Source organism: Quercus robur, chromosome 4 (genome assembly GCF_932294415.1).
Source record: "Quercus robur chromosome 4, dhQueRobu3.1, whole genome shotgun sequence".
NCBI classification, from domain to species: Eukaryota; Viridiplantae; Streptophyta; class Magnoliopsida; order Fagales; family Fagaceae; genus Quercus; species Quercus robur.
The window spans coordinates 17,482,351-17,498,711 of record NC_065537.1 but is presented as its reverse complement, the minus strand read 5'-3'; the positions used below and the strand labels follow the sequence as shown (position 1 = coordinate 17,498,711).

The 16,361-nt window shown below is 33.1% G+C and overlaps 2 protein-coding genes across 4 annotated transcripts; one reads left to right on the top strand and one right to left on the bottom strand.

Moving 5' to 3' along the window:
- Positions 1-3,198: 3,198 nt before the first annotated feature.
- Positions 3,199-7,698, top strand: LOC126720711 (zinc finger CCCH domain-containing protein 1-like). 3 transcript variants are annotated; one of them, XM_050423469.1, is made up of 5 exons: positions 3,199-3,428; positions 4,124-4,199; positions 5,102-5,147; positions 5,277-6,109; positions 7,154-7,698. In XM_050423469.1, exons 3-5 carry the CDS (start codon positions 5,111-5,113, stop codon positions 7,244-7,246), a joined length of 963 nt encoding a protein of 320 aa, XP_050279426.1. In that variant the 5' UTR covers positions 3,199-3,428; positions 4,124-4,199; positions 5,102-5,110; the 3' UTR covers positions 7,247-7,698. The 3 variants fall into 3 exon arrangements, with proteins under 3 accessions (XP_050279426.1, XP_050279424.1, XP_050279425.1); XM_050423467.1 differs by having other exon boundaries at positions 5,277-6,115; positions 7,148-7,698; XM_050423468.1 differs by lacking the exon at positions 4,124-4,199 and having other exon boundaries at positions 5,277-6,115; positions 7,148-7,698.
- Positions 7,699-10,309: 2,611 nt separating this feature from the next.
- On the bottom strand, positions 10,310-10,984 carry LOC126721472 (E3 ubiquitin-protein ligase AIP2-like). The gene has a single exon (XM_050424508.1). It carries the CDS (start codon positions 10,982-10,984, stop codon positions 10,310-10,312), a length of 675 nt encoding a protein of 224 aa, XP_050280465.1.
- Between the last annotated feature and the right edge of the window lie 5,377 nt (positions 10,985-16,361).

Below are 16,361 nucleotides of genomic sequence, written 5' to 3'. Positions count from 1 at the left end.
CCCGAACCAAATTTCATTAGGTAGCACATTCCACTATGATATTAATCTATGAAAGTTGCTACAAAGTGACCAGTTTATGGCAACAACAATTAATAGAGGAAGGATAGTTTTTAGAAAGTACACTTTACACAGCTAAAATAACTACCCTTGAATGGAAGATAAAGCTATCTGATATATTAATTTGAATTGATAAAATTGTCTAGAATATTAATGTTAACATTCACAAGGTTTTTCTCACCACCTAAAGACACACTACTTTGTCTCTGTGTCTTCTCCTTTTCTTGTCATACTCCTTACAGGTGAAATCAAGGGTCTTTTTTGCACATGACCAGAAATTCCCGATGACTTTCTCACAAATTTCAAATTCTATTTTCTTAACCTTTCTCATCTTGCCATTCAGGATCTCAACAATCTATTCTTTTGGACATGATGAACATATAACATGCCACCCAACATTCAATTCCACAAAGCATAAAAGATTGTCAAATTATAGAATCTTCAAGTAAAAGGATGAATAAATTACTTGATGAAGGAACATTGTTAGAACACAAAGCTCTGGCTGAATAGTAAATGATCTTGTTTTTGGGATCACTCCCTCCACTGCATTCATGTTGATATTGGCATGAGTCTTTGTTGTATTTCCAATAAACTTCTTCAGAGAGAGTTGCTATTTAGGGTATGTTTGGATAGAATTTATTTTGCTGAAACTGAAAACTAAAAACTGAAAACACTATAGTAAAATAATTTTTAAATGTGTGAATAGTACCGTGGGACTCATTTTTAATGAAAAAGTTGTTGAAAAGTGTAATTTGTGGGTCCGTGAACAGTGCACATATACACTGTTCACTATGGAAAGTCAACATTTGCGGTTATTGTTCAATGAACAGTAACCGCATTACTCCAAAATGCGTGAAAAAAAAAAAAAGAACAAAAACACAGCTTCAGAAACACAACGCAACAGACGTGGAACCCAAACACACACTCAGTGATAAAAAAAGAAAAAAGAAAAAAAGACATAATTTAACACCAAATGAACATCATCCAACAATTTTTGCAATTAGTTTTTTTTTTTTTTTTTTTTTTTTCTTCAATTAGAGCATTATCTAGGATTAAGGTTACAAATATGAAGTTGAACCACACCAGCACTGTAACAATATTCATGCCTCTTTTTTAACGACAATGCTATCATGTAATGTTTTTCATTATCTAATCTTAGATTAAACCAAAAATTGTGTAGAGTGTTAAAATAACAAAATAAATAATAAACAAATTTTACAAATTATAGAAACTCTTAAATCCTTTTTGAAACTTTTGTAATAAACTTTTGCATAAATCAACTGTGCTAGTTATTTTAATGTTCTTAAAGTATGTTACATGACATAAAGGGGAACAAAATTTGAAAAGGTATTAATTTAAAAATAAATGGGGTCCACCTTTTTTTTTTTTTTTTGGGAGAAAAAAATGGTTCCCACTTGGTACAATCACAATATGTAAGACACGATTTAATTATATAACATATGATATAATTTGGATATGAACTTATATAGTTTGAAATTCAATTAAGAATATTTTGGTAAAAATGATTAAATGATTGGTTGTGTTATATATATACATATATATATTGAGAAAGAAGTAAGTAAGATTGGTTGTTATATAACTTCACTATACTATATGTTTTATTGTTTCATGTGGAAGGATTGACTTCTTCTTCTTCTTCTTCCTCCTTTTTTTTTTTTTTTTTTTTTTTTTTTTTTTTCACCTTTTGTTTTGTTTTGTTTTTTGGTTTTTTTTTTGGATAGGTTTTTAATATATATTAAAATTTTCCAATAAAAAACATATATTTAAATTCATCTTTTTTAGTTTTAGTTAATGGAAACTCATTAAAAATGTGATTTAAAACGAATTTCAAACTTCATAATTCATGATTTTGATTTAAACTTTTTAAAATTTTAAAGTTTAATTTGAAACTACTCCAAACTAAAAAAAAAAATATACTTGTCAGAGTTACAAGTTTATCTGTATATATTAAGAGGATTCGGAGAGTTAATTATTACTTTTTTTTATTGTAAAAAACATCCTTAATTTAATTAATCTAAATCAATCAAAATGGGGTTAAAATAGTAAGTTCTCTCTTAAATAAATTCGTACCCACGTTGAAACACTGCTTCTACTTTTACGTTGAAATACTATCCCATTTTCTTTTAAAAAAAAAACTACCCGACCACCCAAAAAAACACTCCCTAAACACCAAAACACTCCCCATGTTCATAAATATAAATATATATATATATATATATATTAAAATTTACCCAAAAAACTAGTATAAATAGTTTGTGTTAGCTTGTTAGGAAAGCATAATCAATTGTTATAAGATAATATAAATATTTGTTACAGTGTTTATATGATATGAAACCAGGAGATTCAATCCAGGGGCAGCCCTAGACATTTTGGGGCCTAAGGCGAGAACTAAAAATGAGGCATTTTTTATACTTATATATTAATTAAATTAATTTTTATTTAATATTTTTATATTATATTTTTCATCATTATTTTCATTTTCTTCTAAATTATTTTGAAGTTCATTATCAAGATTTGTTGTATTGTAAAATTGAACATCATTTTCTTTTAAATTATTTTGGTGAATTTCTTGCTCATTTGTGATATTTTCATCTAAATTTTGTGTTATATTTTGTTTATTACTAATAACAAATTTATCCATTGATCCTTTTTTAGATTCAATTAATTTTTCTTTTTTTAAGTTTTTCATATCCAAATGCATATTTTCTATTAGAAATTTCTAATCAAACAATATATTTATAAAGATTAAAATAAAAAATAACTTTCAAGTGTAGAGCAAATGAGAAATAGAACCTGATTTATATAAAAAGTATTGTTGTAGTTTCCCTGAACAATAATAAGTTTTTAGTAATCTCAACCTACATAAATTAAAAAAAGAAAAGAAATTAAGCACAAGCATAACAAAAATTTAAGCACAACCATAACACTGACACAAGACTTATTAATAAGATCCACCAAACAAAAAAAAAAAAAAAAACTTGAAGGCCCAAACTTAACGCCTAGTCCAGGGAGGGTCCAGGCAGCCATAATGATAAACTAATAAGTGATAAACAAAGTTACAAAAGCAGCCAGGGAGGGCCCAAATAAACAAAGTTATCTTAAGTTCTTAACAAAAAAATGGCCCAAATATTTATAATTTTATACCTGATTCCTGAACCTCAGAACCTAATACGGTGAGGTGAGCAGTTGAGACTTGAGAGAGGCGGAGAGCAGAGAATCAGAGAGAGGCTGAGGAGGCGGAGGAGCTTCAAGCTTGCTTCCTTGCTTGAGCCTTGAGCTGTTGTCTGTTGAGCGAACAGTGGAGACTGGAGACTAGAGAGAGGCGGAGAGCAGAGAGACTAGAGAGAAAGGTAAATTTTTTAGGATTTTGATTTGTGATTGTTTTGTGGTTAATCTCTTAGACCGGATTTGTAGTTTATCTGGTTGATTTTTGGTCAATGATTTTGTTTAGAACCAATGTTTAATAGGATTTACCAAATTTTTTGTTTTTTTGGTTAAAAGGATGTGCTAGATTATTTTTGTAATTCATTTGAAACTACCCGGTTGGTACTTTTCTAAAATTTTGGGGCCCCCTTCCACTTGGGGGCCTTAGGCAATTGCCTAACTCGCCTAAGGGAAGGGCCGGCCCTAATTCAATTGCGAATCAAGAAAGCACAATCATAGAAGTCAAAATTCAAAGCAAATTAAACAAGGAAAGGGAAAAAAAAAAACTATGTAATCCTAAAATAAATTGAGAGATTACTTATAAATTCTCAATGATAGGCACAAATAATCTGTTGTAAAAATAAAAGGGAAAATTAGATAAAGTTATGTGGCAAAAAAAAAAAAATGTAATAAAAAAAATTATTTAGTATAAATGATTCTTCTAATTTTTATAAAAAATTTTGATAATATTATTTTATTTAAAGTAAATTACTAATTCATGAATTTATTTATTTATTAAATATATAATATTTATTTATCGCTTGTTAGGAAATTTATTCTTTTTAAATAAATTAAAAAAAAGGAAAAAAACCTTATTTCTCGCATTCTCACAAATTCCTAGGTTTGCTCCTTTCTGAAGAAACTTGCTCCTGCTTCTTCTCTCTTGCTTGCTCTTTTTTCTGCCAATTTACTCACAGGTTAGATCAAATCCAAAACCCTAATTTCAATTTCACTCACTTTTGTTTATATTTAGTTTTTATTTCGAGTGGTTTTTGATTCCATAATCTCGGGATAAGGGTTTTTGTATTCACCTTGAATTGGAGCTTGTGAGATCAAATTTGGGACATTGAATTGAAAATTTGATAACCCTAATCTCAATCTCTTACTGGGTCATGGTGATTTTAGTATTTTTTTTTCATGAATATCTTGGATGTGTTTATTGGGGTTTATGAATTGACTGAAGTAGTTTTGTAAATTGTATTTTTTGGGGTTTATGAATGATTTGATGCATTTGAAATGAACCAAGTGTAGTGTCTGCTTTTGTGAGCCAAAAGGGTGCATTTAGTTTTAGGCTTTTGAAATAAATTTGGGAACTTTTTTTGGGGTTTCTGAATTTTTTGACTTATTGTACTATCTGAGGGAGTTACATGGGCATGTTACTTTCTATGTATTTGTTTTCGAGTTATTGGTGTGGTTAGAAGTGGGCAGTGCCTTTTCTGTCTGATGAAATTCTTCAAAGAGGTAGAAACTACTTTACTTTTGTCTATTTAGGGTCTCATGCCTCACCGATACTGAGACGAACTTGTCTCTATGAAACAGACTTACAATCCCACCAAATATAGTTGAATTGTTTGTTAGTACACTCTTTAGTGTTGTTGAAGTATCTGTGTGTGTGATGTATCATTGTAGTATCTATATGTATCAATATGTATATTTTTGATAATTCTGGACCTGCATTCGATGTATATTTTCTTTGGTTGATTATGGTTGTTTCTGTAGATTCCAAATTTGCTGTAGTTTCTATTAATTTGGCTTAATATTCTGTTATATTTTCTGAAGCATTAGTATGGGACTGACACTATGTGTCAATTATTTTCAGGAGTCCTTAATGGCAGATTCGGGTGAAAATCAACAGCCTGAACAAGGTATAATTCTTCTGCTGTAATCCATTCTCTTTCTTTGTATATTCACTATTTGGATACTATTATTATCTTTTGTTTTTGTGGTTATTTGCTATTTTCATCCCAAAATATTTATAATCTTTGTCTTTTCAGTCTGCAACTTTTTCAGAAAGCCGTTAAGGAATAAAAACATCAGAAAAAGAACAGTTGATGAAGATGAAGAGGATGATTCAAAAACAGAAGGCTCATTCTTACATAGTCAAAAGAAAACCATAAAGCCTGACAATAAGCTGTATTTTTCGACTGGATCCTCTAAGAACAAAACGTCTACTGAAGCAAAGGAAGAATCTGAGAAGCCAATTTTTCAGTTTGAGTCTTCAAGGGAAATTCAAGTTGAACATGATAGCAGAGCGACAGCAACTCTAGAAACTGAGACCGATTTCTCAAGAGATGCCCGTGCATTGCGTGAGAGATCTCTTAAGCAAGCAGAGGAGGCTTTGAAGGGGAAAGGAAAAAGCTCTGGGGATGAAAAGTTGTATAGAGGAATTAATGGATATACTGATTACAAGGCTGGTTTCCGAAGAGAGCAAACAGTTGCTAGTGAGAAAGCTGGCGGAGCACATGGGCCTTTGAGGGCTTCTGCTCACATAAGAGTTTCAGCGAGATTTGATTATCAACCGGACATATGTAAGGATTACAAAGAGACTGGTTACTATGGGTATGAAGATTCTTGTAAGTTTATGCATGATCGAGGGGATTACAAGTCTGGATGGCAAATGGAGAAGGAGTGGGATGAAGCAGAGAAAGTAAGGAAGAGAAATCTCGCTTTGGGATTAGATGATGAGGATGATGGTGGTGTAGACCCTGGTGAGGAAGATGATGATGATGATTCGTTGCCCTTTGCATGTTTCATTTGCAGGCAGCCTTTTGTTGATGCTATTGTAACCAAGTGCAAGCACTATTTCTGTGAGCATTGCGCATTAAAGGTATCCCTTCTATACCAACTTAAAATTATGGAGCATAATCAGTCTACTGTTTGTGGATTTATGATGCCTGTTTAAATTTTAAGAGTGAACCTGGCAATGGATTAAATTGCAGACTTGTAGTGTATGAAACATGACAAAGTGTAGGCTTGTTAGAAAGATATATTACCAGTGCTGTCCCCTCCCCAATACTAGTAGCACATACTTACACACTTATGTACATATGTAAACTAGTTAAATTTTTAGATGAGGTGCTCCGCAATGCGAATTAATGATACAATCAAATGCTGAGTGAATTTTTCAGCAAGATACTGACAGATGGGTTTCTAATACACTAACATAGAAAACTTAGAGTTGGTTTAAGTTTGAGATAAAATTCAGGTGTCATAATTATTCTCAGAGTTTTGATGGTTGCATTTCTGTCAAGACATATTTTGCCTAGGTATGGTAGTGGGTTCTTATAATGGGCTTAGGGTTTGTGCATGGATCAAACACATAAGGTTGTTATATGGGTGTAAATAAATTGATGATTAGGGTTTATAAACTTATTTCTCAGTGAAGTCTTTCAAAACATGTGTTTTCTGTATAAGTAGTTTGAAGTCCTATTTATTACAGAACTGAGTTATGCTTTTTTTTTTCTCTTTGTGGTTTCAATTTTGAGCCAATTGCTTGTTAAATTTAAGCCAACTATTGAGTCTGCAATTTTAGGCATTCAGTCAAGGTGTATGTTGGGTCCAACAAATCAATGTAGTCATCAGATCTAGGATTTCCTTTTGATTGTTGCCATAAAATCTCTTATTATGAAGTTTCTAGCAAGATTGATTATGCAGCTGATGACACGAGCTTTTAGCAAATTGCATTGTCAAAACAACTCCGTTAAAAATATATATATCATGTTGTCATTTTTATTTGCTTTTGTTCTGTGCTTAAGCATGGCCAAAGGTTTCCTACAAAACATGTCAGTCTGATTTCATTGTTGCCCATCTCTCCTTTATTTGAAAGTGTATTCTAACTGAAGGTTCTTCTCTTTTTCAACATCACGCAAAGAACAAGAAATGCTTTGTTTGCAACAAACCTACTCTTGGCATTTTCAATACAGCTCATGAGATATGCAAAAGGATTGCTGCAGAGGGTAAATAATAGTCGCTTGGTTGTTCGTCGTGCTCTTTGGTTTGTAACTTATTGGAATGAATTTTTTTTTTTTTTTTTTTTGGTTAGCATTTAAAGAGGAAGTTTCCTTATCAGTCTCTTTTTCCTAGAATGTCTGGCAAAATTCTCTTTAACTAGAGATCTTACTGAAGGAAAGCAATTTAAGTAGGAGTACTATTGTAGGTTTCTGCAGAATTTAATTAGTATTGGGTATCTGAGAAAGCAAACAGATTTGCTCAGTTTCCTATTTGGAACAATTTGTTTAATTAGGTGGAGAGTGCTTCATACATTGGATCCAAAAGGACACAGGTCATGACATTGAAGTTTCTTTTTTGTTTTTGTTTTCTATGATCCTGATTTATACGTCTTAACCTGATATGTAAGAAACTTTTATGATATTTCATATTAGCTTTAATAAGTAAATAGACTTAACATATTAGTCATTCTCTTTTATTGGGGGATTATTGGAAAATTACCTTTTAAATATTTTCTGGTGAGACAAACAAAGTTCCAGTTTTCTTCTTTTGCTAATTGGGTGTTCAAATGATCACAAAAGAGGAAGGCTTGGAGCTCTATGTAGACATGGTACTTGGCAGGGCTATTTATGATGTGTGCACCCAGATGTGTCACGGGAAATATGTTTGGTTTCCTTCTCCTCTACAATGATGAAGAGGAGGCTGTGTTAACCTGGTATATCTAGTTTTTGAAGATGGAAGATTGTGTGATCAGTACATAACATGACATACATGAGCAATGGGTTCCTGCCTCTGCTGTGATATGTGAGCTTGCACTTTGGGCACTGGGTGTTGCCGAGACCATGGTTGTTTGATGTCAGAAGAGCAAATTTTGCTTGGTGGGTAAGAGTTCATTGGTGAAAGGTTCTGGTGGCAACAGGCCTGCATTTAGGATGTCAAGAGTTCCTGTTGATGGTATGAAATATTTTGAAGGGTAGGGAGGTGGCAGAGGCAATTGGAAGGGATAAAAGAGAACGGCGGACATTGGCAGAATTTGAGACATGGGTTTAGAGGACACTCATTGGCTAATCCTGATGAGATTTGTGACCCTGGTGAGCATTTGACTTTTATTTGCCTCTTGCCATTATTAATTTCTTTCTTTTTTGGGTAAGTGCCATATTTACTTCCATTTATATTATTGTCGAAAGGATTTCTCTCTATGAATTGTACAATTAAATAGTTGGTTCCAGTTTTGACCTCTTTTCACATTGTTTGACTTCTGTTTTTCTGAGTGTTTCATGTAGTTGAACCAAATTCAAATGATGCTGCCCCATCCTCCATTCTATATGCCATTTGTATTGAAATTTTTCTATATTCTGATGTTGAATTAATTGAGTTGGATGATTGCTAATGAGCTCTAGGTCAAATAGCACCCCCTTCCCATGCAAGTAAAGGTGGAGGGTGAGGTGAACCAATGGGATGCTGTGTAATTGGCAGTAAAAAATTCACTTTTGTTGGATTATGGCTTAAGGATTATATTGAATAGCATCTTAAATGGTTGATAAGCAGCTAGTTCTCTATCTGGATCAGCTTGGCAGCTGTTTACTTTGATTTGAAGAAGCATGTCAACTGGAAAGGTAGCTTAGCTTTGTCAAGTGCAAAATTTTTCTGGTTGAAACTAAGAGGATCGAGTTGTTGAATTGTTGGGACATGAGTTGATTGTATTAGGCCTATTTTTTAGAAAACCTTTTTTATGAGATGATGGGAATGTAGGCCTTTGGCTTTTGCCTTCTGTTCTTTATATGAATATCTGCCATTGTAGACATTTTGTTGTTTCATTTTTCATTTACCAGAGGTAAATTTATAGAAAATACATTCATAAGTATAAAATTAGAATTGAATGAGCCTGTGCCCAAGAATGGGTCTTCTACTCATAATATGCTTCACTATACATGCGTAGAATCTTGACATCATGATTTGCAGATCCTTACCGATATTTTGAATTAATCTTGCTTTGTAAATGCTTTAAAGTTCGAGTATCTGTTATAGATCAATAGAATTGGACGTGTACCTAAGGATGACTTTTAATTTCTTCTCTTTCTTGTATGACGTTTTTAGTATATTTTTTTGAACCTTTTTGGTGATAAATGTTCACCTCAATTTGTGGTTCTCTTTTGGGAGCTGAGAAGGCACACTATGCTGCTAGAGAGTATAGATCCCATCTCAGCGTTGAAGACTTACATAATCTAGATCATTCTAGGCAGTGAAGTAGAGTTAAAGGCCATAGAAAGAAGATACATCAAGTGGTGAAGGATGCCATGGAGTTTGCAGTTGAGAGCCCTATTGGGCTATTTCTACCCACAGTCAGCTCTCAAAGAATGTCTTTGCGTATCCAAAAGGTTTTGGAATTGGACCTGATTGGCGATTTAGATTTGAGGGTCCAAAATTCTAAAGGCACTGCTCATGAGCAACCTTTTAAGATTTGGACATCATGCAATCTACTTGCTTTGGCATTCAGTTTATGGATGCATGGTTCTAATGTAAGCAGGATTTGTTCTTTAGGTTGCATACTATATTTCCAAATAGTTTTGTCCGCTTATGTTCTAAATTTGTGATTTTTGTTGGACTTCGTTTTGGAATGGCAAAGCCTAAGCCCAGCTTCCATATTTTCCATTTATGTTGCCGCAGTTAGTGGGTTTTATGTTGATTGGGAACATAGTGGTTTTCCTAAATGAATTTCTAAGGTGATCAAAGATTCAACACATGTTCAAGGGGATGTGGTTTTTCACAACCTAAATTAAATTTAACGTGATTAATATTACACACAACATGCTCAAGTATCTAGGTATGGATACTTAAGCATCTTGTGTCAACTTATATACTAATCATGAATTGACGCATAAAATCCATAGTAGCTACCGCCTAAAAAACTTACAAGATTCAAATTTTTATAAAAGAGAATAAGAACGCAAGCTGTACTTTAATTTCGTTTTCATACATATTCAGTCACAAAAGGCAAAATTTGAAAACTATAGTACTCATCCATTACATGAAAGAATATCAAAGAAAAAAAAACTTGCTACTGTAAACTACAATCTAATTAAGTCGGCAACTTGAATCGGCAAACAGGACAGTAATGGCTATTATTCAGCCACTCAACAATGCATTGCCGATGAAAGATGTGAGAACAAGGCATGCATGTGACACTCGAACCAAGTGGAAAATCCTCCAAGCAGATGGTACAAGAAGTACTAGTAGAGCTCGAGTTAAGCCTTCCTTCCTTCAAAGCCGCGATGGCTGATGAAGCAGCAGGTGTAAAAGTATGGTCTTCTCCTTCAAATTCCAAACTCACACTGTACGTTGTGACAATATTCAAATACACACGCATCAACAAATTTACAGCAGTAGGGAAATATTTGGAATAATCGAGCAAAACCCCGTAAGCCCTGGCAATTATCTGAAGCAACAACTCCTCTCGTTGCCGGGGTTCGAGTTGATCTAAGGAAGGAGGCAAAAGCTGAGAGAGTTTTTGATACAAGAAATCAACATCTCGATTGAGAAACTCTTGTTGAAGAATCTCAACGGTGGTGAGTCCAGTTATTGGGAGTTGGGTTTGGTGTTGAACTTCATCATATTCAGCATCTCTCCAGATATGATGATGGGTGGAGTCGGGGTGTAGATGAAAGACAACAGTGGATGAGTTATTGCGTGAAAGCCTTTCGTGGGTTAATCCCACATCCCACGTGGTAGCTTTATCTAGAACCACCACGGCCATGGCTCACTACACTACACTGTCACTGCAACTGGAAAAATAAAGAGAGAGAGACTTATAATTTTGCAAAAGAGAGAAACTGAGTTTGTGATATGAAAAATGGAAAGTAACACCTACTTTCACTTATATGTGTAGAATTGAGAGAGGCGGTGGATGTTTCCGAATGAGAAGAGGAAAGATTATTTTTCCTATTGGCGATGATGTTTTTTTTAAATAGACCGACTTTGAGTTCGAGATAATTGATTGTAAAATCGGGTTGGCTCGTGTGATATTTACTTATTTAGGGTTTAGAGGATTGGTCGGATTTTTAAAAAAATAATAATAATAATAAATAAAATAAAAAATTAATTACACTCCCCTCTTTAATTACACTAACAAGGATTTTTTTTTTGGATGAGAATTAAAGTTAGACAATTACACTACAAGTTGGTCTTTTGGTACTGGGAAATAAATTGTCGTCTTTTACTAAATTGTTTGGAGTGATTTGGAGTTTATTTTCACTATGATATAGGAATTTTTTTTAACTTTGTAATATATTTTTTATTGATATTAGCGAAGGTAAGGAGGTTTTTTTTTTATTTTTTATTTTTAATTTTTAAAGATTTAGGGTGGAGTGTCATTCCTCAAATCTCAAAAAATAGAATTAGCTCAACTGATAAAGTCTTTTATAGTTTAATAAGAGATTTAGAGTTTCAATTCTTACCTATACCAACAATTAAGGGCAGCTCCACTTGGAGCCTAGGGGTTCAAATGAACCCCCTATACTAAACCAAAATATATATATATATATATATAATATGTTTTACTCTTTTTTCGTTTTGACCCCCTAAAGTAAAATTTTGAACAACTTGACCCTAGATTTTTTTTAAGCCCAGTTGAAATAAGTCTGAATATGATTCTTTTAACAATATCTTGATATTTTAAAACACACAAAAAAAAAAAAAAAAAAACCCTAATTACAAACCAATTTGATATAAAATTTGGAAAAAAAATTAATAAGCTCAACAACAAAAGTAAAAATTTGTTGATGAATAATTACTTGGTTGTGTACATTGAAAGAAATATAACTTGTAGGATTAATAATGAAAATATCATGCAACGATTTCAAAATATGAAACGTCGTAGAAAGTAATTGTAAAACTTTATGTATTTTAGTTATTTATTTATTTATTTTTTTTGGTGATATTGATATATTCAAGTTCTCTTATCCTACTGACACTCTGCCAAAATAGAGATTCATGTCTAAGTCCAAAAGAGCACGCTTGCTCCCACAAAACCAAGGCTCATTCCTTCTTCTTCAATTCAAAATAGGGATTTTCCTTCAAGTTCCTTTTGATTAGTTTGAAATTAAGCCAACGGCCCTCGACGTTAAATCTAGGCAAAAATGCAAAACTGACCTTCTAACTTTCAGTCTTTTTCATTTCAGTCCTCTAACTTTTAGTTTTGTCATTTCGGTCTTCTAATTTCCAATTTTTGTCAATGTAGGACTCCGTTAGAACTCAGTTAGGGGCTACCGTTAATTGAGCCAAAATGATGTCATTTTAGCTCTTTTTTTTTTAAATAAATTTCGGAATTTAAAGAAAAAAAAAATCTGTAAAAAAAAAAAAACACACACACACACACACACACACACAAAACACAAAACACAAAGTCACAAACACAACAATGGTCTAAACCTCTTTCACTACAGCCTCCTAACTCTGTACCTCATAGGGCCCCCAACCTTCATCTCCCTCAGGTTCCTCCAAGCCTAATATGGCAAACACAACCGTCCTGGTTGGGGTCCCACCATGTCCACCTTTCTTTTCCACTATTTCCACAGAACTTGCATATACCCACTTCGCCTTCACAACAACAACAATAAGAGTAAGACCAACAATGGTGGCTTCCAGTGTCAGTGGCAAAGATGGCTTTTGTGTTCAATCTTTTGAATGCTTACTTACAAGCCAGATGGGTGTCTCAATATAAGGATTATGAAGGTGATGGGTGGTTCTGGTTGAGGTTTTTTGTTGGGTTGGGGGTGTTTTTAGGTGGCATGGGAGTGAATATTTGGTTAGTTAGAGTTTTGGTGGCTCAACCGATGATGGAGTTCTGAATCAGTTTCTTTGTTTTGATTTCAGGGGAAGGAAGGGGAACGATGATTCGTCGTTCCCCTTAAATGTTTTTTTTTTTTTAATTCCAAAATTTATTTAAAAAAAAAAAAGATTCAAAACGACGTCGTTTAGGCTCTCCTTAAAGGTTTATTTTATTTTATTTTTTTTTTAATTCTGAAATTTATTTAAAAAGAAAAAAAAGAGTCAAAACGACGTCGTTTTGGCTCAATTAATGGCAACCCTTAACTGAGTTCTAATGGAATCCTGTATTGACAAAAATTAAAAGTTAGAGGATTGAAATGACAAAACTGAAAGTTAGAAGACTGAAATGAAAAAAAAAAACTGAAAGTTGGAAGGTCAATTTTACATTTTTGCCTTAAATCTAATACATCTAATCACTCATCCAACTTGGAGATCGATATCAAAGCATGATTCTAGATCAAGTTTCATAGCCCTTTGGATCGTAAAGCACCATGGAGATCGAATCAAAGGAATTTATTATATTATTTAATTATAAGAATCATACAAAGAACTGTACTGTTACATTCATATAAATCAATATAAATTGATAATTTGTTATACTCTTTTTTGACCGTGTGATTTATCTCTTATGAAACTTGTGTGTACAATGACTAATAAAATAAATAATAAAAATTTTATTTGGTATTTAAAAAATGTCACTTTAGAATTTTAATAAATAAAAAAGCCACGTTAGAAAATTTAAACAAAAAAATAAAATATAATTTTAAAAAGCCTACAATATAATTAAATTATATATATATATATATATATATATTGTTTTTTTCATTATTTTGCAAAAGAAATTTGTGTTCTCCCCAAAGAACATGTTTTTTTATTTTTATTTTTTTATTTAGCAACTAAACATGCAAAAGCACATGCAAAACTATGATTAAAAAATAAATCAAGACATACCCAACCACTCATGATCAAACTCAAAAAATTCTAACACAATCAACAAATTGATTTCCAACAAAATAATCAAACCTAGAAAAATTCGAATCTAGGATACACCATCAGGCCCAAAAACACAGAAAAGCCACAAAATCATTCAATCCGACCATGCATAATTCAGAAAATTTCGTTGAATTTCTGGGCATTGAAAATTTTCCAAAAAATCAAAACCCATCTACTTCAAACCCAACAACTATACAGATGAACAAGATGAACAAACCCAGCAAATTCAAACCCGACAAATCTAAAACCCATATAATCAAGAAAAGTCTATACATATAGATGAACAAGCCAAAAAAATTCAAATTAGCACAAGAACACGATGAACAAGCTGGCAACAAAAACAAACCCTATAAATTTTTTACATCTATTTTTTTTCCTCTCACAACACGATGACCAAGCTAGCAAATTCAAACTCGTTTGCACGTAGAAAAGAAATTAATGAAATCCAAATCAACCTTCATAAAAACTAGAAGAAGAACAACCCAGAAAAATGAACTTAGAAAAAAAAAACTTAAATCAACTTCTACATATCTCAGTTCTAGATCTAAAATACTTAGTAAGTCTGCAACCCATTCCGAACTCCAAGGCCAACTGATTCTCTCGCCATAAATTAGAACCAATCTAAGAATTAAATAGGGTTTCAACGGAAGAAGAGAGAGGAAGCTTCACCTCATGAATATTGAAAAGAGAGAGAGAGAGAGGTTTAGACCAAGAGAATTAGAGAGGGAGGTGTGGATTTGAGAAGCACCTCCTGGGGTGGTGGCGTTGATGAACAACGACGGGCAAAGGCAAGGGATTGGGCCAATGAGAGAGGAAAAGAGAGGGTGAGGCAGAGAGAGAATGTTCGTAGGAAATTGGGTGAAAGGCTTGGATTTGGAGGAGGAAGTAATAAGAAACAACTCGGTTTGATATGTAATTTTGTATGTGTTTGTGTTTGTGTTTTTGCTGTTTGGTGCTAAGAAATTGCAAGAAAAGGAAAGAAAATTAATGTTTTAATTTTTGTGTTTTTTTTTTTTTTTTTTTTTTTTTTTTTTTTTTTTTTTCCTGATTTAGATTTTATTTTTCAATTTAAATGATGACATGGCAGCTTCAAAAAAAATAATAAATGCTAACGTGACATTTTTTAATAATGTAAAAACATTTTTATTATTATTGTAAGGACTCAACTCGTAACGACCCCAAAACGATATTGGGTTCGTACGTTAAAAGGGCCAAACAATATAATTTGTAGAGCGTGGGTTTGAAAGGCTAGACCTTGGTCACCTAACGGTGGTTGGTCATGGTGTTCATACAGAATTAAACCATGTTCGTTTGAGGAGTCTTTCTCCTTGATACGGTCTAGGAGGCTCTGGTTCTTGGCCTTTTTTCCCAGCCACTTTCCTGGATTGCTTATTTTTCCTTTTATAGTAGCTTTCACTCCCCTCCTAACGTCCACGTGTAGGTTCAACTTTCCAGGACTGATACTTATCCCATCAGCTAATATCCAGAGTGGTTGGGGGTGGTTGTAAAAACTGAAAAGCGTTGCTCTGTCTGACGCAGAGTATTTAATGGCAGTAATGGCAGCCTTCCTTTTGTCCTTTGTCGCCATACTGTCCAGGACTCCTTTATCTATCGATGCAGATGTGTTCGGCTCTTCCCAAAACTGTTCCTATGCCGTTCTTGTCATTTCTTTTAGGAATGCCTTGGGGATGCCGAAGACAGAATCATCCTTGGCTATGTATCAAAGCTACTTGGACTTTTATTGTGTGTCCTCGGCAATTCCTCTTCTCGGCTCGGGTCTTGGGCCCTGATGTAAAGTGGGCCAGGGCCATAAATTCTCTGGCCCCACAATTATTATTTTATTAGCACGTCAACATTTAATATGGCACTCTGTGTTACATAGGCTATTTTCGTTAGTGAGATAATAGTAGAGACAAAATTGAATGTGATTTCAAAAATTTAGAGACTCAAATGGGAGTTATAATAAAATGAAGACCAAACTGAAAATTGGTCCAAAATATAGGAATCAAAAAGGTATTTTTGCTTTTAAGTTTTAAAAAATACAAGTAAATACTTTGTAGCCAAAGACTGTGTGACTTACTGGGTTGATCATTCAGTGATGATGGCAAAAATGATAATAAAAATAATGGATATCATATTCTACACGAGGAAGCATTCACATTTGCATGAACGAATAAAGGAAATAATATCGAAAAAAAAAATTACTAAAACATCAGACGAAAAGTTGATAAAATCTATTATTTCTATTTATAAAATATTACTGTAATTCGGTGCAATCATTTGCCATCTAAGTAAGATATCTACTTGGTGCA